The sequence below is a fragment of the Beta vulgaris genome, chromosome 1 (assembly GCF_026745355.1).
Source record: "Beta vulgaris subsp. vulgaris cultivar EL10 chromosome 1, EL10.2, whole genome shotgun sequence".
Taxonomy (NCBI): Eukaryota; Viridiplantae; Streptophyta; class Magnoliopsida; order Caryophyllales; family Amaranthaceae; genus Beta; species Beta vulgaris.
The window spans coordinates 57,464,119-57,489,561 of NC_079202.1; the positions used below are offsets into that span (position 1 = coordinate 57,464,119).

Below are 25,443 nucleotides of genomic sequence, written 5' to 3' on the forward strand. Positions count from 1 at the left end.
CACCTAGAACCTATTGCATGCTATGTTACGTCATAGTTTCAAAAAGTGCAATCAACAGGTCGCAGGTGCAAAATTCTCAGATAACGAGCCTCAAGCCACAATTCAGAACTACAATTTGCATTTCCGGAATCTAAAAACCCCACTGATAAAACTCCATTGCAATAACCAGAGTGAAGCTGTTAAAAACACCGGCGCTTTCAAAGCAATCATCATTATGCAGAACACACCACCAGGAAAAAAGATGACTAATCCTATAATACGGACCAGTTTTTTTCTGTAGTTTGTAGCACTCTGAATACTCGAACATTGTAGATTCAAAATCTAACCAATAGCATAATAGTTCTAAACAATCTCAATCAAGAGACCAAAAACAAGATAACAGAAATAAGTCAACAAAAAACTTAGTGACAAACTGAACAAATAGAAAAGATAACATGAGTTTTTATTCAGTAAACAACCTCCAGCTAATGCAGTCCGTCATAAGGCATGCCATCTTAGTACCTCCTTGGCATGCGTTCCATCATTCTTCCTGAAGGACATTCATAAGACATATGACCTCGACCACCACAGGTGTGGCAGATAATCATAGCTGGACCACCCATACAGTCTCTGCTCATGTGTCCCATCTGGCCACAACTCCGGCAGTTTATATCACGATAACCACCACCACCACCCATTGGAAATCCACCGCCACCACCACCGCCACCCCCAAAACCACCATAACGACCTCCACCGCCTCCTCCAAAACCACCATAACGACCACCGCCACCTCCTCCAAAACCACCATAGCGACCTCCACCCCCTCCAGCAGCAATGCTGCCTCCTCCCCGCTCCCCGAGAATGTCTGCTTTTGGGCATTGCCTTGCCACATGGCCAGAGACATTGCACAAGTTACAAACAGGCTCATTAGTGCAGTCACGAGCAAGGTGTCCAGTCTTCCTGCAATTTTTGCATGCCTTCTCATTGGTGCACTCTGCAGCAACGTGTCCTTGCTTGAAGCAATTGTTGCAGAGTCTCAAGTCTCCAGGTGGAAGTTCAGGGTTAGTGCATTCTCTGGCACGGTGCCCAGCTTTTCCGCATGAGTGACAGATGCCCTCATTTGAGCAGTTGCTGGCCATATGCCCAGGTTCACGACAGTTCCAGCATAAAGATTTGGTGCTGCACTCGGCTGCAATGTGCCTGCATTAAGATAGGTATCATATCATTAGTGAGCTTGAAATTTCACTTTCTCACTTTCTCACTTTGGCATGCAGAAGGAAGCAGGAAAAACTGTAGGGTCGAATTAGATGGTCAGAGAATCATTACCCAGGGAGCCCACAGTTGTTGCAAACAGCAACATTTGTGCATTCTCTAGCAAAGTGACCAGGCTGTTTGCAGTTGTTACAGAGATTGCTTTGGCTGCAAGACATACGGCAGAAGTTAGTGGCCAAAAATAGAATCTAACAAACCATTAACAGCAACTGCCAAGTTGTATGTGCCACAGGCATATTACTCGTATAAAATAGGGGATGCCAAGTTATTTTGACATCTAAGTATCTAACTATCTACGATAGCTGAGAAGCAAAGAGACGGCTATCTAACCCACAAAAAGTTGAAATCAAAGTTCTGCCACAAAGCAAGTTGCAGAAGATTGATACTGATAGGATTATAAGTTTAGCAGCCAATATCCCCCAAATTTGGTTCCAGCTTAGCACTGATTATTCATGGCTTCATCTCAATTTATAACTCTACTTCAGGTCATGCACAGATGATAGATCTTAGGTCACTTTTCCCAAAACAATATATTTTTTCATACTAAACTCGCGTAATCATTCCCAGGTCCCAAGTTAGCAAGCATTGAAGCTGTAATATTTTCTCAAATTTTGACTGAAATTATAAAGGTCAGATATACAAGTTTCATGAAGTAAAATAGTTCCTCAATCGACTCATATGCTGATTTCAAGCGTTCTTCCTCAATATTTTAGGGCTTGAAAGATCAGAAACTTACACAAAATTAGACATAAAAGATATATAAAAAAAAATTGTCTAAGAGGCTTCCGAATATAAGCCTATATGTCCTCTTTGACCGATGAAATAGAAATTCTATAATTCAATCAACTACTACACCCCCCTCGATCACAGAGCCTAAGAATCAATACAATTTACCAAGTAAGGTGACTCTTTACATACATTACTAAAGCATGGAGAAGCTTGGCAAACGCATACCTGCACTAACAATAGATCTAGATGGAGTATAGTATTGACATATCTATCTCTTAGGGGATTGAGTACAAAAAGGCTGTAAAAATTTCAAAGACAAGAAACAACTCAGTCATGTTCCACGAAAAGAAAACTAAGGTTACAAAACAGTTAAAAGTCACAGCTCAATGATCCAGCTGGACATAAGCGTAGCATTGCCCACAAGTTTAGAGTACCTTGGGCAATTCAAACACTTGCCAGTAACACATCTATATATAGTGCAATAAAAGCCACATCAACTACCAAATAAGAAAACTCTAGGATAATACAGTTCAATTTGACAATACAGCAATAGGTAACTGCTCCCGATTCTGTTCTGTTCAATATTCATCTCATTAACTCATTTAGCAACAGCGACCACTTACTCTTTCTTTTCCTCCCCTCCCCCAGTTTATGCATCTTTTCCCTATTCATTTCCACATATCTTTCCATAATTCCATCATATAAAGGAAAGAACCCAACATGCAGTGTATAACATTGTTAAAAATCAAACCACCTGAAACCCCGACGTGCATCCCTCCTATATGGAGCATCACGATAAGAAAAGCGCTCAGATCGCATTCCATGATCTCGAGGACTCCTGCTTCTGCTTCTGCTACGGCTACGGCTTCTGCTCCTGCTACGGCTGCGTGAACTCATCTTCAAACTCCTTTCTTCCCTTTCTAAACACACTGATCTTCAAATGCCGACTCCCACCTCCAACCAGTACCTGATGCCCTCCTGCCAAAAACCATCCCCATCAATCCACTGATTGTCCATATCCAAATTCCAGTGCTACACTGGAGTCCCTATCCAACAAAAACCAGCTACAGCACACACACAGAGTTCAACAATCCACACCACACCTGGTTAGTTTAAACAAACACCCCAACAACACACCCCCCTCACATTCAAGCACCACAAGAAAAAACGACAAGGCTTAGGAGCCAGCAACTCCCCGCAACTCAATACATTTCATCGTCTTCCACAACTTAGATACAGAATTGAACCATTCAACTCATTGCATCTACAGAAGGCTGAGAGTTGTCACAAAGAAAAGGCGGAACAAAAGTATCAGAAAGTACAACAAAGAAGAGATTTATTATTACAAAAGGGTCTCCAGAAACAATCTGAGATTATAAATTATTACTTTCAAAAAGGATCCTCCCTAGCATGTGAGAGAACCTACAAAGAAGAGCTCCCTGTAGAATTCTTTCAACCAATCTCAACCACACCAGAGCCTGCCTGAAGCTTTATATAACATCTTCATGTTATATAATTCCAATATGCTCACTCACGACAATTAACACATGCAAATAGGTACAAACTAAGACTAGTATAGAAAAACTAGTCAGAGCTTGCGTTTCCGCAGCCATTCCAAATAGCGCAAATTCGGTAATTGAATATGAAATCCACATGACTCATACATCAGATAGCAAGCCTCCTAACTTTATGTCCTTAGCATTATTGAAATTCAATAGCATACCACACAGTCACTCAGCTAACATCAAGTATACACATCGAGATTACGACAATAACTTGAATAACCATACAGTAATTTGGAATTCCGTCAACTATTTCGCAAAGAACCGCAGTCAGAAATAATTTCACAAAACGCAGCACTTCTTTTTATCTCACATTTCTAATTCAACTATAAAGATGCCAAAATAATACAGTACAGTACTTCATTACGTCATATAACGAGACAATCTCAATAAAAAGATTGAGATTCCGAGATCTTCACTTGGTAATTATTCATTCTATCAATAAATTAACAAATTCTTACAAAAAAATCCATCAAGAAAAAAAGCATCAGTACTTCTCGTTGATTAACCTCATCCAAAACCCTAAATCTAACATGTAACCTAAAACTAATATTCATCAACACAGAAAAACACAAAAAAGAAATCATAAAAAAAAGAAAAACAAAAACACTTCAAATCTCAAAAAAAAAAACCTAAAACAAAAATTTTAAAAACGCAGATCTACGAATTTAGAAAAATCAAATACAAAGTTGTAAAATAGTTGCGCAAAATCAGTAAAATATAAAGAAAGAGAGAGAAAAATACCGATTAAAAACAGCCAGTAGGTTAGCAAGCTTCGCGGCTATGGCGGAAATGAAATTTCGATTGAGGTTTTTCGAACAAGAGAAAGAGAGAAGAGAGAGAAAATCTGAAAAAAATAAAAATGCGTTAAATTTTATCTTCTTTTCTATTTTTATCTCCGAGTTTTATATTATCATTAAACTTTTAAAATTTATCACATTAAAAGCCCAGTGGGCTAAAGTTTTGGGCTTATTTAAAAAACGGCCCACTTCTCTGTTTCTCTTTTTCTTTCATCTTTCTTCTTCTTCGTTTACTTACCCTAAAAATACAGAAAAAACTTGTTTGTTTTTCTCTCTCCTCCATCTTCGCAAGCAGCAGTAGCAACAACAACCAAAAATAAAAGGTACCAACTTTAATTTTCTCTCTCCTCTTTAATTTAATTCTTGAATTTTTGATTAATTTTTGTATGTTTTTTTTTGTGAAGTTGAAATTATAATCTTCCTAAAGTGGTAAAAATATTCTTTAAATTTAACCCCAAGAATACTAATATACATCCCTCTCAAAAAAGAAAGAAAAAAAAGAGTGTATATATCGGTTTAAATTCTCAAAAATAATTTAGGTTAAGTTTCTTTAAATCCCTAAAAAATCTGGGTTAAAAACAAATTTTTGGAAATTTCGTCTTCTCCGATTTAGGGTTATCGTTTTCTTTTGATTTTGTTCGAGTGATTCTTCGCTTTCTGATTTCGAGCTCACTGATCATGGCTTATGATGCACTGAAGCTAGTAGTTTCTCCTCCTTCCTTCTCTCCTTAATATGGATTTTTTTTTTATTTTTGTATGAATTTTTGTAAATTAAAGCCTAATTGATTTGAAATTGGGGATTGACATTAATTAACAGGAAATTGAGGTGGTTTCTTTCTTTGCAATTAATATTTGTGTTGTAGTAAACTGGGGTTTTCTTAATTTTGTTGAGTTTGTTGAAGATTTTTTTAATATAGTAGCGATTTCTTCTGGGTTTTGTCTTATTGAATCTGGGTTTAAGTTGTTTTGGGCAAGTTTGTTGGACAATGTATCTTGATTTTAGTAGTAGTATTTTGGTGTTTTGTTGGTGTAAACTAATTGAAAATGGAACGTGTTTATTGTACTTGTATAGTTGATTGTTGGGAAATTTAGAAAACCTTAAGATAGATTTTATAGGTGTCTTCCAACTCTCATACAATTTCAAGTTTACAACCGTATTGAAGTCATACCACCGTTTATTAATTTACCGTTGTTATTTTTTAATCTATGTTATCATTATTTTGAAACAATCATATCTAATAATCATAAATGCATTTTTTTTTAACCGTTGTGCCTTTGAATTTTGTTTGGAACAATTTAGAATCCTGTAGAATAGATTTTATGGGGGCCTAAATTTCAACATAATGTTTGGGCCGGGGCTGCTATAAAGATCGTATAAGAATGTTTCATTGGTCGTGACACAATTTTAACTTTTAAGGATTTAAAGTATTAGTCATGACTTATGAGTTCATGACTCATTTTTTTTTATGGCAAAAATCGGTCAAAAACTGACCCAAACTAAAAACTTGCCCAAAAACATAGATTATGTCTAATGTAGGTAGTTCTTATTTAATTTGGATTCAAACTAATGTGCTTTTGGTAAATTTTTGGATGAAAGTGGCTTGCAAGAATGGAGAAGTCAGACAATAACAAGAACAGAAGCCAAGCATACTTTGATTAATTTATAGTTGAAAAATTATGTGATGTTTGCTATTATTAATTGAACTTGGATGAATTACATGTCATACTGATATAATATATCTCTTGCTTCAAATTTATTTTTTTGACTTAATTATATATTTGTTGATTTTGGGTTGCTTCTAGATATGGGCAAGAAAAAGTTTATTGACAAGAAAAAATCAGCAACATTTCAATTGCTTTCACGAGATTCTTCTGATCCTGTGTACATTGAAGAGCCGGAAAATGATCGTGTTTTTGTTCGTGTCGATAATAATCATGTTTTGATTGATGGGATAGATGAAGGCCATCAATCAAATTATGATGATGCTCCTGATTATGGAGATTGTGAAGAGTTTAGGGATTCAGCACCTTTATCAGATAAAATAAGAAGGGAGATATTGGAGCTTGGATTCCCTGATGATGGTTATAATTATTTAACTCATTTGAGGGAGATTCGGAATACTGGTGGAGGCTCGTCTTATTATGAGAATCCAAAGGCTAATTTTCAGCTTCTTCCTCATGATGTCAAGGTTATTTTCGTTGTGTCTTCATTGCGCCATATTTTTACTTAGTATTGCAACATACTTTAATTTACTTCTTTAGTCTCAAGTAATAATTACGTTACATTTCTTCAAATAGTCATAGTTTATGAGTGATGCTTGCTAATTGTATTCAGTATTCACAATGAATGACGAGGAGAGTATAGGAATATACAACTATTGTGAAGGATGATTTAGGGAAATAGTGTGATGTCCTTAGCTATGAGGTTTAAGAACAATGTGATACTTCATTTCTAAACAAGTGTTCCAGAGAAATAGGGCTTACTATTTAAGAATTGTAAGAGGGAGAAAGAGTAGACCACAGTAAAGGCGTGGTCTCTTCACAGGGCATACTATTTAAAAATTGTAAGAGGAAGAATGAGTAGACCACAATAAGTGTGCGGTCTCTTCACATGAATTAATCCGAACTTAAGTGTACTTGTATGACCGTAAGTTTCCCCACCATTATACTTCAGAGAGACTTGTATTATAAGTGTGAAAGTGCCCAAGTGTAGTATGTAGCAAGTATTATAACATTTTTGTTTTAGGAAAGTGTAGCAATTATATAGAAATGTCGGAAGTAATTATTTTGAATTTGGATGCAGGGAGTCTTGTCTTAATCTTATTATTATATAAGTTTTTTCTTTTTCTTCTTTTGCTTTGAGAATGTTAGGTTTTTAACTAGCTTTATGTGTAATGCTTGTCATGGCAAAAAAAAAAAAAGTACATCAACCAAAAAAATCTTTATATGTATGTATGAACGGTAAATAACTACTATGTTAAAATAGATGTAGTATTCATCATCTTGTTTTGTCATAGCCTTTTAAACATTTCCCACTCAGGAGCACTTTGCGGTAAGTACTAATTTTAGCTAGTGATTCCTTTTATCTCAGGCATATGATGCTTCAAGAGTAAGGGTAAGTGAAGCAAGTGAAGATACAACTCCTCAAACATTGTACGCTGTCGCAGAGAAAACTGTGAATGTGAGAGTTCAGAAAGTTGTAGATCCTGAAATTGCTCAATTGCTTGAAGATAATAATTCAGAGTTTGGTTCTGATATTGATGATTTGGAGGAGGACTTTGTTGTCATTGCCAATCATGATGAAACAGGACATGCATATGAACAGGACGTGCTGAATGAATCTGATACTTGTATCTCACATGAAGTTCAAACCAAAGTAGCCAGTAAGTCCGTGGTGGAGGTTGTTGGAGGTATCAATGAAAAGCCTAGATCTCAGCGTTTGCTAGACCAACAGTTTGATATGGTAAGATTATCTCTCTTGAGCTAGTGTTAGATTAGTATCAGCCTATCAGGTGTAAGACACTGTGTCAGACTATGAGGGTCTTCAGTATTAAATTTTTACAAAGCTTTCTTTTTTTTTTTGCCAAGTCTCTTTAATCTCACACAAACGGAGTGATCAAAGAGATTTTGGCAGATTATGTGTTCTCTCTCTCTCTTTGATAATACCAATGACACAACCATAATTTATTAGTGAGAGCCTAACTATATTTTTTATGCACTTTATTTTGCCTATATCAACATCCCTTTGTGCTCTTTTGCAGCTTGAAAGTCAAGAATATGGGTCGGATAGCGATGATGATTATGATGAATATGTAGCTGAAGAAAGTATATCACTTGCAGAGAAACTCAATAATGTTCTCAAGGATCATCAGGATGATGATTTAGAGCTTGATGAAAATTACAAAGTTCCAGCTGAAATACTTCGTCGTTGTGCTGAATATGCTGAGAAATATGAGGATGAAGATGGGGATGATAAAGAAGTGATAATATTGGAAGAAAGTAGTGACGAGTCAGAAGTTTGGGATTGTGAGACCATTGTCTCTACTTACTCGAATCTTGACAATCACCCTGGAAGAATTGGAGCTCCAGGATTTACTAGAGAGAAAAGACTGGCTGACAATTTTCCAGGGTTTCTGAAAAGTGATTCTGACAAGATTATTTCCCTTGGAGGAAAGGGTGGGCTGCCGGTGGATTACTTGCCTCATGGAAAGAAGGAATCTAAAGAGAAAGTGAAAGTAGTTGCCAAAACTGAGCAGCCGAAAAGAAAACCACATGGTCAGGAGTCCAAGGAAGAGAAAAAAGAAAGAAAGGTATTCTTTTTTTTTTTGGTAGAAATAGCTTTCACTGTTTGACATCAGTCAATCCTTCAGCACATAAAACCTAGTTATACCCACATTGATAAAGACCAATCTAGAAATAATCTATTATGTTAGTTAAAGATTACAGTCCTAACAGTTTGAGTCATTATGGCTTGTATGGTAACTCTTAATTGTGCTTTTCTTTATACCAACATTGATTGAAAGAGCAAAGTTTGTACTCAAAAGTGCTAGCTTATAATGTTTAAATAGGCTGCTGTAAAGGAGGCAAAGCGAGAGGCAAGACGTTTGAAGAAAGACTACAAGGAACTCTACCGCGATGAAGCCAAACTTGCTCAGAAAGTTGCTGCTATTTCTGGCCCATCATCTATCCATCTTATGTAGGTATTTGATCTGCAAAACCCCCTCATCATCTCCAGATTTTTTTTAAAGCTCCTATTTAATGTGTTATTTTCACATAATGAAATCCCCAACCATGTGAAAAATAGAATAAGAAATTTTAAAAGCATGGTCTTGCATCTACGTTACAGGGTATGAGTCACATAAGCTACATATATTCACTTATAGTAAGTCATAAAGAGGAAGGATTAATTGTTAAGAAGGGAGGATTAATTGTTAAGAGCTCTCATCTCCCAACTTGAACTGTTGTGGTTTCCACTTGTTATAATTCCAGGTTTCTAGTCTAAATGGGTAGAGTTTTCTTGTCAATTGGAATCCCTTTGTGTCCACTGGGTAAAATTAAGTAATTGGCCGTGTTTTGAGTTTCTGGATTATTGAATTCTCTACTAAAAAGTAATGGGGAGGATAGAGATGCGACAACTTCTACGGATGGTAATTTGTGAAAGTAATATCTAAATTTGAATTAGAAGGGAATTGAGAAATGCATGTAATATTATCCCTGAACAAAGGGAGTAATGTCCCCAAGTACGATGAGAAAAGCATCAAGGGAAGCTAAACTCTTGGTATGAATTAGACCACTTGCTGGATTTTATTAGGATTAGGGTTTTATGGGGTCATTCTAACTTTTTTTTTGCAGGCTATGAGCCTGTAACATGTGACTTTTTGTGTCCTCTTTTTAACATCATGGAAATGTTATTTTTACTAGTATGTTTAATTTCCCTGCTTTTCATGCTGAATGGTAGTTCATGTTTATGGTTCCATGCTCATAACTCAAAAGTAATATTTCCATGCTCAAAAGTAACTCTCGCGTTTACTTTAATCCGTTGATTGATGATTTGGTGTCAGTTGTTTTGCTTGAAAGGTCAAATTGGCTGGAACCACGATTAAAATTACTCGCTAAGATGGTATTTTTGGCTTGGTAGCTACTATCATGACCATCAAAATCAAGTCTTTCTGACTTGCACTGATGCTTGCGCTGTTCTGTCTTTCAGATGTGCTTGCAGATTACTGCTTATAGTTAGATGGTCTATAATTATTGTGAACTCTTTATGCTAAAATCCACTGGATACTACATTTTGGAAGCCAGATATCATCTAATGGTTGGGTTTATTAATGTTCATCAGGTAACAAGAAGTCCCCACTCAAATCCGTTGATTCCTTGCGTACACTAATGAACACATGGATGCTATTGCGGTAGAGTAACTAAGCCGAATTATCACTTGCATCTTCCCACATGACTTTCCTTGCTTTTCATTCTTCAATGAATCTGATAACGTGCTCTTGGTAATTCATGTTGGGAGTAGAGAAGCAGTTATGTTTCTGGTTTGCTTCTCTGTTTTTGTTAATCTAGGTTATATACTTGCCAGATATTGTTGTATATGTAAAGTTACTTGCTTACAAATCAAAGAACTTTATATATGTTTCTTTTGGCTCAGTCTACGAAAGGAAATTTGAACCAGATTCTACTGTACCCTTTTCTGTCCTGACTTGAGTTTTCATATAGAATCCAAGTTGAATTATAGGCATATGGCTAAATGACATTTGATCCTTTTCAAGCCAATTGGTTTTCAGATTGCTTAAAACTGAAAAAGATTGGTGCTCTACCACTTAATGTTCAGAATTCAGAACTACATTAAGGCATTACAGGATCTGGTTACACATGGGTTACAATCGAAAATCACAACAGTGACCGTTTTTAAGACAGGTCGGAGTATTTGTCTAGACTTAGTTGGGTACCTTAGCGTGTGGAATTGGACCTGGATCTCCTCCATCATAGTGAGGAACTGGATTCCAATACCCATAATCATCTCCGATAAAACTCTCAGGTTGCAGTTGATGTCGATGTTGGACACTCTCCTCTGCCTGTTCCTCTACTAGAGATGAAGTTGAAGATAAAGTAGGTGCTGTCCCCGCATTAGAGCGTGAATAATCAAAAGACGGTGTTGAAACTAGCTTGAATAACGCTTTTGGCGGTGTTAGATGTGGTGGTAGCGACCTCGATGGCTGTAAAATGGTCGTGTGCATGAAGATAATCAAAGCAATTACAAATGAATATTGCATTGATGACCTAAAAAGCAAAAGTAGGAAATTCCTCTTTTGTTTCAAGGTGAAGTAGTAGGCGGATATCTATTGCATAGTTTGTACGCGTCATTTGCATGGTAGGTTGTTTGCGATTTAAATATGAAGGGATATTGAAGGAGTTGGAAAGAAAGATAAAATCTTAAAGAAGTGTTTGAGTGAAATGATCTTAGAATTGTCATACTTAGCGGATGAAGTGTTCATGGTTCTCGCATGTGCGGTAAGAGATGGACAAGAAAGAAAGAGTGTGGTTTGGAGGGAAAACTGCGAAAAATATGCTCAAATATTACTTCTATAACTTACATATTCACATAGGAACAAAATATTGGGTCCAAGAAAAAACAGAAAGAAATAAAGAAAGAAAACACAAGAAAGAGTGTAGTTTGTAGGGGGAAATGGCAACAATATACTGAAATAGGTTTTATTTTCAAAAAATGAAAAGTCATTCACAGATTTGAAATTATACCTCATACGGCATCTACAACAGAAGTCAAAAACTAACAGATTCATGACAAGTTTGACGGAAGTGGATTAAATTCCGTACTTTTCGCAATCTACCTACAAGGGATTTTGTTAAACATCGCCCTGAAATTACTTAAAATCGCCCCAAATTAATTTTTATAGACCATTTTACTCTTTCCTCGTGACTACCACCCCCACCACCACCACCACCACCTACCTCCACGTTGCCCTTTCACCCTCTCCTCTTTTCCACACCACCCACCACCACCACATACCTCCCCCTCCCATTTCACCCTCTCCTCTTTTCCATACCACCAACCACCACCACCTACCTTCCCACAACCACCTGCAACCTCCACCGCGACAACCTACCTCCCGCAACATCCCCCACCACCATCCGTGACGTCTCCACTGCAGCCACCCAGACGAATTTTTTTAAAAAATCGCAAACGTCCGGCCAGGACGTTCGCCCCATGGTATGAATGTCCAGCGAGGACGTTATGTCCATGGGGCGAACGTCCTGGCCGGACGTTCGCGATTTTTAAAAAAAAATCGCCTGGGTGGCTGCGGGAACAATGGAAGAGAAGAGGAAGGTAAAGGGGAGGCTGGTGGGTGGCGGTGGTGCAGCAAGTGGCGGGGTCGCAATTTAAAAAAAAATTGTTTGGGCTTTGCGGGAATAACGGATGAGAAGAGGAAGAGAAAGGGGAGGCTGGTGGGTGACGGTGGTGCAGCAGGTGGTGGGGTTTGATATTGAGGAAGAAGAAGCAGAGGGTTTGGTTTGATATTGAGGAAGAAGAAACAAAGATGAGTGGGGGTTTGATATTGAGGATGTAAGAGAAAGAATGAAGTAAGAAGGGTGGCGGTGGTGCAGGAACTGGTGGTGCAGGAGTGAGGTGGTTGGTGATGGGGCTGTGATTTAGGGAAAAAGAAAAGGTTAAAAATTTAAATTCAATTTTTTTTGGTGCGATTTTAAGTAATTCTAGGACGAGGATTAGAAGTTCAGCCTACGAGTAAAACTCTACTGGGATTAGCATGAGAAGATGTAAAAGGCTCAACAAAAGGATGGGGTAGGAGTTGAAAAAAAAAACTATTTTTTTTCAGAGAAAGTCTACCAGTTATCTTACTCATTTTTGAGAGGAACCCAGTTATCTTAGGTCATAAAATTGATGCAACCCTAGCCTCCCCTCTCCTTTTCTCTCTCTAAAACCCTAGCCTCCCTTACCCCTTCTTCATCAATTAGGGGCTGCCATGGATGTTTTCATCCATGGTAAGCCCCTTTTTCCCTTTTATTTTCAGTTTTTAGTTCATTTCCTTGTTTTGTTCAATAAATTAGTATCTCTTTATGAGATTTTCTCAAACCCTTTTATGGGGTTTTTAGTTTCTGTTTTGGAAATCTCCTTCTCCCCTATGGGAGTTGTGAGTATGGTTCTTTTGTTTTTAGGTATGAGAAATTATTCTCAAGAATTAGGGTTTCACAACTTCTGTAAAATTATGGAAGACAATTGGAGTACGTTCATCCCAAAATTTCCGCATCTGCAGATCGTATGCCGAACCAGAGCGAACTCACAGATTGCATTGCTTCAGATGAAGATTTTTATTAAGGCAAAATTAAGTCAAATCTGCGATGTTTACATTTCTAGGGTGATATGTATTTCTATTAGAATTTTATGTTTTTCAGAAATGACTTGTAAGTGTCGTTTGGCGAAATATTAATGAAATCCCTTTTCTTTCTTTCAAAAAAAAAAGTTATCTTAGGTCATTAACTTACATATTCACGTAGGAATAAAAGATTGTGTCAAAAAAAAAAGTAATAAAGAAAAGAGAAAAAGAAATAAAAATAGAAGAAGAAAGCGAATCAAAACAAACGAATAAATCTTTAAAAAAATTCCGTTGCCGGGACTTGAACCCGGGTCTCTCGGGTGAGAGCCGAGTATCCTGACCAACTAGACTACAACGGAACTGTTGACAAAGTCGTGTCTTTTTTATATTACCTGTCGATAGACAAATCTAAAGTAGCTCCCAACTCCCATTTTTTTTGTTGCTGTTGAGAAACTATAGTTCAGTCTTCATATAGATACTTCCTTCTAAAATTTCTTTTGTCATTGAGCTGTGTGCCTACCCTCAGGGAAAAGTTGGTAATATAATTTTTGCCAAAATTATTTTAAATAAGTCAATCTTTGTATGATTTTCTTAATATAAGTCAATTTTTGGATTATTCCTAATTACGTTAAGTTTATAAAGCTATTTTTTTCTATTAAGCTTAACCTGTTTGTGACCTATTTAGTAGGTCACAATATGATTAATTTATTATTATTTTTGTTGTACTTCCTCTCTACTCTCCTCTTCCTCCTCCTCTCATCTTTCTCTTCCCTCTTCCTTAAGACCAGCAACCCACCAAGTAGTCACCACTATTACCAATTCATCACAACCATCTGCACCACCACTCTCTAAATCCACCAGATCAAACACCAACCCCAACCTTCATGACCCCATCTCCGAAACTTATCCCAGCACACTCCACCACCACCCAACCCCTAGCCCCGAAAAACCCACCCAAGCCCATAAAAATCCTCACCCAAACACCAACCTTCACGACCCCATCTCCACCACCACCCAGCACACTCGCCCAACAATATATCATATCAAAAAAGTTCAAATTAGATAAAAAAAAAAAAAAGATCAGATCAGAAAAGTTCAGATCAAATTAGAAAAATAAAGGCATTATCCTTAATTCTTTTTCTAAATATTATTATTATTATTATATTATTATTATTATTATTATTATTATATTATTATTATTAATAATTATTATTACGTAAGAAATGACATGATATAGCAATACGACCACAACTCAACACGAAATAAATGGATTCGGGTCAAAGTTTGTGACACGTTTTAAGTAAATGGGTCAACATGATAGGACTCATTTATTAGATATGTGTACCTATATTTTAATATAAAAAAATAAAACTAGGCCATTAATTTGTTTATTTATTTTCTTTTGAAATGAAGTCATTAGTTTAAAAATGCATTGCAAAATCACAATGCAAGTTGTCTTGAAGATATGAAGCCACCTAATTTATTTATTTTTCTTATGTTTTCTTTCCTTCTTTAATTGCGATTATTGTTGTATTTTGTTGGTTATAATTTTTTTTTTATTATTTACTTTTATCTATACAAATATATTAAAAGACGTGCGTAACAACGTCGATGCGCCACGTGGCATCCTCCTCTGGTCACCAGAATTTTGCCACGTGTTTGTTAACCAACAAAGCCAAGTGGTCATTATTTAAAAAATAAATATGCTGAAGCCTGGGCTCGAACCAGTGACCTTATGTAAGGGTTTTCAAAGGATCATCATCTCATCAAACATGTCTTAATGATCCATGTTTCCACAAAATTACAAATATGTGTTGTAATTAGTTAATGTTATTAAACATATCCCTTGCATCCTTAAAAATAAATAAATTTGCATGTTCATTAAAATTAATTATGTATGCATGATACCATTTGAAGAGCAGTGTTCACCACTACAATACTACCCCTAGGGAGTTTTAGTTCATGTAATATATGTATAATAAAAAAAATTTAGAAATTGCATAGTATATAGGATTTGATCCCGAGACCTCAAGTACATATATTAAAGTCTTAACCACTCAGCTAAGTTGTATTTATTATTGTTATTATTATAAAGTATTATATTAATAAATCAAATTTTTCTTACCCGGGGCATAGCCCGGGCCTAATAACTAGTTAGTAGTAAAAAGTAGGTAATGCTACAATAGAATGTAGTAGTTGTTGTAAGTGCTGGAGTTGTAAATTTTAATGATATTGACAAAAAAAGTCTACAATTGATTAGTAATAATAATAATTATTATATTATTATTTCTTGAACTTTAATAATAATAAGAATAATTAAACAAAAAAGTTCAAATCAGACCAGATCAGAAAAGTTCATATCAGATCAGACCAGATCTAAAAAAGTTCAAAACCGATCAAATTGGATCAAAAAAATCAAATCAGATCAGAAAAATCTATTCAGACCAGACGAAAAGAACATAGCGTTAATTGAGTATAAGTATTGAATAGTGAAAGGAAAATCACATTCTGAAAACTTCAATGTTTAAAGAAAAAGTTACAATCACTTTCAGAAACAGCAACTATAATCCAACATTATACAATGACAGGTTGAAGGCCAAGGGAGGTCAAGATTTATACTGTCCATTCACTTTGTGTAAAATAAAATCTACATAACTACACTGATTGATTGAGACACTAATGTATTTTTTAAGGACTTTTATCTTAGAGGTTAGCAAACCATTGTGACATGTAAAGAAACGGTCCACAAATGGTCATCATTTCGCTGGCATTACCCAATACCAACCTATTGAATAATCAACGATTAAGACCATCCTAACTACCAAAAAATTGACTTGCACCAAAAAAAAAAAAAAAACTACCAAAAAATTGACAGCTTCAATGATGAAATTATCAAACAATTATAATGAAGACCATCCAAACTACCAAACAACTGACAGCTTCGTTGATGAAATTATCAAAACAATCTTTCTTTTTCTAAAATTAAAATTAATTCATTATTTCAAAGTCATATAATATCTACAAAAGAACTAAAAAGTCAAAACTAAAAAAACACATATCAAAATCAAATAAATACAATTCTAGTATGACAAAATCACGATTGTTGAATAGATCTAACACTTCTGAAAAACCTTGTATTTCACGTCGATGTCTGATGCAGCTTTCTAAAGGGGGTCTGTCGATCTTTTGTAGTGTTGAGGTAGAACTGGATTCAATTCAAGTGATTGTAAACGAAGAATTGACATTTGTTACAACCCCGCACAAAATTCGATCAATAAATCAACCTCTTGAATTACAAAAAAAACAACAACAAAATCTACTACTCACATGGAGAGATATAAAACCCAATATATGGGTAGATATAAGTATATAACCCAATATATAAGTAGAAAAACTCTCTATTAAAAAGACTGAAGTTTATTAGAACCATCAACATAAAAGAACTACTAAACTAGTAACAAAAGGAGAAAGGGGCTTACCACCACCCAAAAGGGTGGCAGGTACTCCTAGGTTGAAAATTAGGATTTTGTGGGAGATGAGAGAAAAGATAGGAAAAAAAAAAGGGGGGGGGGGGGGAGAAGAGGCTACATTATACACACTGCCAATAAATTATCAAAACAATGTTGTTTAAAACGATTTTAACTATTTGAGATTGATTGTCGTTTACATTACCCTACTATGTCGTTCTCTATACCAAAAGAAATCTACTAAATATTACCCTACTATGTCGTTCTCTATACCAAAAGAAATCTACTAAATTATTGGCAACTCTTTTTCTGTTTTCAAAACCATCAAATCAGTGACAACTTAATTGATCAAATATCTGGAAAATTTTCAATAAAAGAATTTCAACGGGTAAGTTTAATCTCATACTTCCTCACTTTTTTTTTATTGCAGCATTTGGTTTGGGCACAAAAAACAAGAAAATAGGAGATAGAGTGAAAATGAAAATAATGTCCTTAATTACTATGGGTAGGTTGGATAATTAAATGGGTTATGTAATACTCCGTATTTTAGTAAGTTATTATTTATATATTTATAAAAGTTTTAGTTTTTAAAAAGGTTTTATTTACTAAAAAGGCTTATTATTTATTAAAAAGGCTTTTATAAGAAAGATTTTGGGTATTTAAAATAAATTTTAGCCAAATGAATTTTGGACCTAACTTTCCTGAGTTTTTATTCATGTAGTTTGTTCAAAATAAATTAAAAATATTTTAAAAACTATTTCAAAAAGGTTTGCAAAAAGAAAAGAAAAAAAAAAGGGTTTAAAGAAAAAAGGATTTTATAAAAAGAGAAAAAAAAAAAAAAAAAAAAATATTAAAAGCTTCGCAGCTCACGCAGGGAGCTTTTTTTTTTTTTTTTTTGAGGGGAAAGAGAAGTGCATTAATCAAAGGGACAATGTGTCCATAAGTACATAAGGTGTTACAGCACTAGGACAATGACGCTCCCAACATTGTTCAACACCAAAAGGCACTACTCTAGCGAGGTTATGGGCAACACAATTCCCATCCCTCCTAACATGAGAAAAAGAAACAGAAGAAAAGCCATTACACATAGAAAGAATATCCCCAAGTATTGCATCCAAATCTGAGAAGAAAATTGCTGCTTTAGTTAATCTTTTGGTAGCAACAAGAGAATCAGACTCGAAAATCACATCACCATACCCATGAGCTTTGGCCAATCGAGTTGCCATGTAAATGGCCTTACATTCAGCTACCTCGGGAGGCCAGTAGGCACGCACACGTCTAGTTGCAGCAAAGCATACCTTACCCTCCGAATCACGGGCTATCACACCAAGGCCCACCCAACCTTCATCAGCCAAGCTTGCATCTGTATTCAGTTTAATAGCGCCAGCAGGGGAGCAAGCCATCGGGCGGGGCTCTGAGTCGTAATGGGTCGGATTCCACCATAAATCCTCATCGCATAACTATTAAAGTCATCAACTTGTCTCATGATTCTCTGGCACACAACAGGGATCGGATGGCTCGTATTCTCAAAGACTTTCTTATTTCTTTCACTCCACACATTCCAAAGGATATAACAACCCTTTTGAACCACCTTAGCATCCATCTCGCTCCATCTGACAAGGGTATCACACATGCCTTCATCTTCCACCCCTTGTAATAACATATAACAACCCAGCTCTTCCCACAATTTTAGCGACATCGGGCAACTATAGAATAAATGTGATTGCGTCTCATCCTCTCTAGCACAGCAGGGACAACCAGCTTCTTCAACAAGATGACATCGCTTAAGCACATCCCTTACCGGGAGTGAACTTGTGCAGGCACGCCACATGAAATGGCGAACCTTAGGCGACACATTTAAACTCCACAAAATATTCCACACTCTATGAAAATCCTCTAGGTTCCCACCTTTCCCCAACATATAAGCAGTTTTCACCGAATAGGTGCCATCCTAATCTCTTGACCAAAAGTTGGTTACCTTGTTTTCCTTTATCTTTTGGTTAATTGTTGGTTTTATCTTTTGATTAATTAGCATCTAGATTATTTATCTTATGGAATATTCCTTTATTCTAACTATATTATCATAAAAGGATAGTTTATCCTAGCTAAAATAATTATCTTTTCTCAAAAATCTATCTTTTAGTTCCTATTCCTATTCTTATCCTATTTACCCAACTAGTATAAATAGGGGTCTCCACCCACCATATTCTTCACACCAAATTTGAGGAATAAATCTCTTTTCTCAAGTTTAAACTCTCTCTCACTCTTAGCCTACCTTCTATATTTTTCTCCCTAGTAGTTAGTATTATTAAAGGTGCGTGTATTTGTAGATTTTTAATAATTGTTTTACAAGTGTAGTATCATGTTTTTAGGAAAAATATATTAGATTGAAGTGCATGTTGTTTGAGTTTAATATGAACAACATGATTTTTTTTAGTTGAACTAGTCGAATATTATGTTTTATAATATGTTTGAAGTCGGCGTAGGTAGCCGCAGGATTATTTTAACAATCATTATCACATTCTTTGTTTGAAATTCCATATCATACTAGTATGAAAATTGTTTAAAGTTTTCATATCATACACTAGCATGAATACTGAAGAGCAACGTGATTAGCAAGACCAAAACTATTATGGTTTTATGATTATTTTTAAGAGTTTTCAAAGTTATTCTACGAACAAATTATTTATGCCTTTATATGGCTAAAGTCTTATATAAGAATTATTATTCTTTTTAAAGGAGGATTATTTCAGAAGGATTTTTATTAGTTATATGATCTTTTACGATCACAATTTATAAAGAGGCCACGGCTTGTTATTTACTAACAAGAACGGTAGCTATTATATTATTTACCCATGTACTTTTTGTATAAGTCATGTGGACAAGGTAGTTCCCTCGTAATAGACTCGGTAAGGAATACTAAACTTGGGGGGTGCACACTTTAGGAAAGGTATCTAGGCAAGGAAAAAGGATTTTTATCAAGGTTATATACTTTATATTATACAAGTATTATCAAGTATCCAGAAAGGTTTTTTTTTTTGAAATTAAATATTTCAAAAGTTTAATTAAATAAAGTGTTTAATATTCCGCATATACATGTACTCAGTATTTTTACTGACACGCTTTTTGTTTTGTTTTGTTTTATGGCTTTGTCCCTGTGATGACCCTTTTGGTGAGCAGATTTTACAGGTTGATGCATACTTCATATGGGGAGCTAGTGAGGAATCATAATTAGTCAAGGAGTTGTTATTTTATTTTCTTTATTTTCATTGTTATATAGTTGTACAATAAAGTTTATATTAATAAAGAGAAGTTATTTAAGTTATTTCCGCTGCATTAGTTTAAAGTTCACTTAGTAGTTAGTATTAAAGCCTTTAACGTTATCACGTGGCGGTAATACTCTCAAGTTTCTCAAGGAGTTTTATATTAAAATAAGTTTTCCAAAAGAGAGAAATTTGGGGGTGTTACAAAGTGGTATCAGTTTTCAGGTTCGTTTGAAAGTAAAATAAACAGTCAATGAGAGTATGGGTAGATCTAGGAAGGGCATATAAGCTATAGTTTCGCATTCTATTTGCATTTTTTCTTTACATTTTATATTATGTGAAAAAAAAATACTTCATTCTTTTTAAGCAAATACTCATATTTTCAAGCATAAATATTTTCTGATTTATAATTTGAAGAACGGAATAAGTATGTGGATTTATTTTTCTGAGGAAAGTTCTGGCTAAGGAAAGACTTGGTACTTAAGTTGGCCGTTTGTGCCGCACCTCTCTTTCCTGGGAACTCACTCGACTAATTATTCATACACTAAGCCTAGTACTCAAATAAACAACTATTTTGGTCATATACATATATATGTATTTTTTATTTTTCAAGAATATCAAACATTTTTTTCTTATAGGAATTTCATATATTTTTTCGATTCATTTGAAATTATAGTTCAAATGTTATTTTTATTTTGACTATTATTTCAACATGCAATCCTTATTTATCTTATAAATCTATATATATTTATTCGGATTATAAAGCTGAAACTTTTTATGAAGTATTGATTTTTTTTAAGAATTGTTTAGTGTTCATTGTTCTATTTATAATATGATTATTTTGAGTATATTTTAAGGAAGTTTGACTTATTGTCAAGTTAATATGAAAAATCTTTGTATTTTTCATAAGCAAAAGAAAGAGTTTATTGTTTATTGTAAGAATTGAGTTATTATTCTGTCTTTCATGACATTCTATTAAGAAGCTACTTGCAAGTTGTGGTATTACCATCTCTTACGACATATTTTTTGGCATGTATATTTTCTATGAGATGAACTTGGTTATTTAATGTCTTATATGACATGTATGCATGTGATCTAATTCATGCAAAGTGATTTATATACATAGTATAAAGCATCAATATGTTTATTTCTTCTGATTTATAAGTTTTAGGAGAACCTATGAGTTCAAAGTAAGCCAGGTTGACTATTTGAGATCCATTAAAGGTGAAAATTGTTCTAGTTTATTCCTTTGAAGGAAAGAAGTTTAGTAGTTATTTGTTTTAGTAGGAGTGAAGAAGGCAATACATTATATTATGTGCTAAGAATTGTGAAATTAGTTATTTGAAGTTTTATGTAGTTGGATGATCTTTAATGTTTAGTGACATGAGTAAGGAAGAGAAATTTCATAATTTGTGGAAACAAGTAGGAGGTCAATGGTTTATACCATCTTGGAGGAATTATTGAGATTTAGATAAGTTATATATTTTATTTATGGATATAGTCAACCTTCGAAATGATATAGAGATAACCTTCGAAAGATAACAAAATAAGGAATATTATGAGGACATTACAGGTATACGACTATACAAGGTACCATATTTGAAACTTTAGCAGGTTCCTTTAGATCATTTTTGTTTCAAAGGTGAAGTAAGATACTAGAATTCTTTAAATGTATTCTAAGTTGATTTTGAGGATTATTGGTGTTAAGAGAAGTATTATTTTTGGGAGTAGTCTTAAAGTACTTTTGCTTGAAGGATAGTGTATAATTGTTGTTTTGGCAATATGAAAGATAGAGTGATTACAAGGATTGGGTATATCACTTATTGAAATATAATTAAGTGACTCTAATAATAGAAGAAATATATTCTTTTGGGAGGAATCTGGAGCTTAATAAAGGAGAAAAGGGAAGAAACTAGTCAATCAAGGTAATTGACTTTGGAAAAAATAGTCGTGTTTTTATATTATGGATTTAAGCATTGAGCTTTTATATTATGTGAAGAGTTAATTTTATTGAAGTGAAGGTTGTGTGAATTTTCAGGAAAATATTGTTTATTTATTATCTCAAGTTATAGTTGAGTACTGTTTATTTTTGAGAGAATATTAATTGTGGTACTTTAAGAAAAACTTGAAGATGAATTTCGAGGAGTTTTAGTTTTGAGGACCTAAGTAAGGAAGTCTATTTTTTCTTCAAGTATATGTTGTGTTAGTATATATACTAACAAGTTTTGCTTATGAATAATGATGTATTGATTTGATTCTGATTTGTAATAAAGTAAGATCAGGGGTAATTTTGTTTTTATGATTTTCATTGTGAGACATTTTTGAGGAGAAAGCAAACGTATTTTACAAACAAAAGGAAAAAGCTGTTTCGAGTAAAGCTTACGAAAGGTTTTATAAAGTTCTTTTGTTCTCACTATATTATAGCATTTTGATAATATATTAGTATTTGCTCAAATAGTTTTCCTACAAAACTTGTCTTTAGTATCAGTTTGTAATTCTTTATTATTTCAAGAATTTGGAAAATTTTCCTACTCAAATTGTATTAACTTTTTAGTTTGTCATAAACCATCTTTTGTACTTATTCAAATACTTTCTTTATTATGTTGATTTACTATTGAAGGCAATTATTTCGAATACCTTGAAATAGAGGTTAATTTTTTTCAAAGTTTAAAAGATATTTTTGAAAGTCTTATCTCTCTACTGGTTTTATTATTACATTTCCAGCAAAGCTTCTTATATTTTTGTATTACAAAGTTGCTAAATAATTTTCAATAAAGTTTTAAGCCTTAGCGAGTTACGGGGGCGTAACTCCTTTTAAGGGGAGTAGAATACGATAGAGTTTCGCGCGTTTAACTTAAAACACTATTTTTGACCTAATTTTTACTTACTTTATGAGTTATTCAGTAAGCGAACTAACTTTAGTAGAAAAATTTTGGTATATGTAAATTAATTGCTATATTTTTTACTTGCTTGCTGCAAGTTTCGTCAAGTTTCGAGGACGAAACTTCTTTTAAGGGGGGTAGTCTGTAATACTCCGTATTTTAGTAAGTTATTATTTATATATTTATAAAAGTTTTAGTTTTTAAAAAGGTTTTATTTACTAAAAAGGCTTATTATTTATTAAAAAGGCTTTTATAAGAAAGATTTTGGGTATTTAAAATAAATTTTAGCCAAATGAATTTTGGACCTAACTTTCCTGAGTTTTATATTCATGTAGTTTGTTCAAAATAAATTAAAAATATTTTAAAAACTATTTCAAAAAGGTTTGCAAAAAGAAAAGAAAAAAAAAGGGTTTAAAGAAAAAAGGATTTTATAAAAAGAGAAAAAAAAAAAAAAAAAAATATTAAAAGCTTCGCAGCTCACGCAGGGAGCTTTTTTTTTTTTTTTTGAGGGGAAAGAGAAGTGCATTAATCAAAGGGACAATGTGTCCATAAGTACATAAGGTGTTACAGCACTAGGACAATGACGCTCCCAACATTGTTCAACACCAAAAGGCACTACTCTAGCGAGGTTATGGGCAACACAATTCCCATCCCTCCTAACATGAGAAAAAGAAACAGAAGAAAAGCCATTACACATAGAAAGAATATCCCCAAGTATTGCATCCAAATCTGAGAAGAAAATTGCTGCTTTAGTTAATCTTTTGGTAGCAACAAGAGAATCAGACTCGAAAATCACATCACCATACCCATGAGCTTTGGCCAATCGAGTTGCCATGTAAATGGCCTTACATTCAGCTACCTCGGGAGGCCAGTAGGCACGCACACGTCTAGTTGCAGCAAAGCATACCTTACCCTCCGAATCACGGGCTATCACACCAAGGCCCACCCAACCTTCATCAGCCAAGCTTGCATCTGTATTCAGTTTAATAGCGCCAGCAGGGGGAGCAAGCCATCGGGCGGGGCTCTGAGTCGTAATGGGTCGGATTCCACCATAAATCCTCATCGCATAGCTATTAAAGTCATCAACTTGTCTCATGATTCTCTGGCACACAACAGGGACCGGATGGCTCGTATTCTCAAAGACTTTCTTATTTCTTTCACTCCACACATTCCAAAGGATATAACAACCCTTTTGAACCACCTTAGCATCCATCTCGCTCCATCTGACAAGGGTATCACACATGCCTTCATCTTCCACCCCTTGTAATAACATATAACAACCCAGCTCTTCCCACAATTTTAGCGACATCGGGCAACTATAGAATAAATGTGATTGCGTCTCATCCTCTCTAGCACAGCAGGGACAACCAGCTTCTTCAACAAGATGACATCGCTTAAGCACATCCCTTACCGGGAGTGAACTTGTGCAGGCACGCCACATGAAATGGCGAACCTTAGGCGACACATTTAAACTCCACAAAATTCCACACTCTATGAAAATCCTCTAGGTTCCCACCTTTCCCCAACATATAAGCAGTTTTCACCGAATAGGTGCCATCCTAATCTCTTGACCAAAAGTTGGTTACCTTGTTTTCCTTTATCTTTTGGTTAATTGTTGGTTTTATCTTTTGATTAATTAGCATCTAGATTATTTATCTTATGGAATATTCCTTTATTCTAACTATATTATCATAAAAGGATAGTTTATCCTAGCTAAAATAATTATCTTTTCTCAAAAATCTATCTTTTAGTTCCTATTCCTATTCTTATCCTATTTACCCAACTAGTATAAATAGGGTCTCCACCCACCATATTCTTCACACCAAATTTGAGGAATAAATCTCTTTTCTCAAGTTTAAACTCTCTCTCACTCTTAGCCTACCTTCTATATTTTTCTCCCTAGTAGTTAGTATTATTAAAGGTGCGTGTATTTGTAGATTTTTAATAATTGTTTTACAAGTGTAGTATCATGTTTTTAGGAAAAATATATTAGATTGAAGTGCATGTTGTTTGAGTTTAATATGAACAACATGATTTTTTTTAGTTGAACTAGTCGAATATTATGTTTTATAATATGTTTGAAGTCGGCGTAGGTAGCCGCAGGATTATTTTAACAATCATTATCACATTCTTTGTTTGAAATTCCATATCATCTACTAGTATGAAAATTGTTTAAAGTTTTCATATCATACACTAGCATGAATACTGAAGAGCAACGTGATTAGCAAGACCAAAACTATTATGGTTTTATGATTATTTTTAAGAGTTTTCAAAGTTATTCTACGAACAAATTATTTATGCCTTTATATGGCTAAAGTCTTATATAAGAATTATTTTCTTTTTAAAGGAGGATTATTTCAGAAGGATTTTTATTAGTTATATGATCTTTTACGATCACAATTTATAAAGAGGCCACGGCTTGTTATTTACTAACAAGAACGGTAGCTATTATATTATTTACCCATGTACTTTTTGTATAAGTCATGTGGACAAGGTAGTTCCCCTCGTAATAGACTCAGTAAGGAATACTAAACTTGGGGGGTGTGCACACTTTAGGCAAGGTATCTAGGCAAGGAAAAAGGATTTTTATCAAGGTTATATACTTTATATTATACAAGTATTATCAAGTATCCA

The 25,443-nt window shown here is 34.5% G+C and overlaps 2 protein-coding genes and 1 non-coding gene across 5 annotated transcripts; 1 reads left to right on the forward strand and 2 right to left on the reverse strand.

The window, feature by feature from the left end:
* Positions 1-171: 171 nt before the first annotated feature.
* LOC104888861 (uncharacterized) lies at positions 172-4,431 on the reverse strand. Of its 2 annotated transcripts, none has more exons than XM_010673982.4 (4): positions 4,287-4,431; positions 2,735-2,958; positions 1,306-1,398; positions 172-1,179 (listed from the first exon to the last, which is right to left on the reverse strand). In XM_010673982.4, exons 2-4 carry the CDS (start codon positions 2,875-2,877, stop codon positions 495-497), a joined length of 921 nt encoding a protein of 306 aa, XP_010672284.1. In that variant the 5' UTR covers positions 2,878-2,958; positions 4,287-4,431; the 3' UTR covers positions 172-494. The 2 variants fall into 2 exon arrangements, with proteins under 2 accessions (XP_010672284.1, XP_010672275.1); XM_010673973.4 differs by having other exon boundaries at positions 2,735-3,254; positions 4,287-4,424.
* Positions 4,432-4,525: 94 nt separating this feature from the next.
* LOC104888848 (uncharacterized) lies at positions 4,526-10,492 on the forward strand. Of its 2 annotated transcripts, none has more exons than XM_010673961.4 (6): positions 4,526-4,665; positions 6,146-6,531; positions 7,434-7,805; positions 8,104-8,652; positions 8,911-9,038; positions 10,182-10,492. In XM_010673961.4, the coding sequence occupies exons 2-6, from the start codon at positions 6,148-6,150 to the stop codon at positions 10,183-10,185; spliced, it is 1,437 nt and encodes a 478-aa protein (XP_010672263.1). In that variant the 5' UTR covers positions 4,526-4,665; positions 6,146-6,147; the 3' UTR covers positions 10,186-10,492. The 2 variants fall into 2 exon arrangements, with proteins under 2 accessions (XP_010672263.1, XP_010672255.1); XM_010673953.4 differs by having other exon boundaries at positions 4,527-4,665; positions 8,911-9,042.
* Positions 10,493-13,483: 2,991 nt separating this feature from the next.
* TRNAE-CUC (transfer RNA glutamic acid (anticodon CUC)) lies at positions 13,484-13,556 on the reverse strand. The gene has a single exon. It is a non-coding gene; the product is annotated as a tRNA-Glu (tRNA).
* Positions 13,557-25,443: the final 11,887 nt, after the last annotated feature.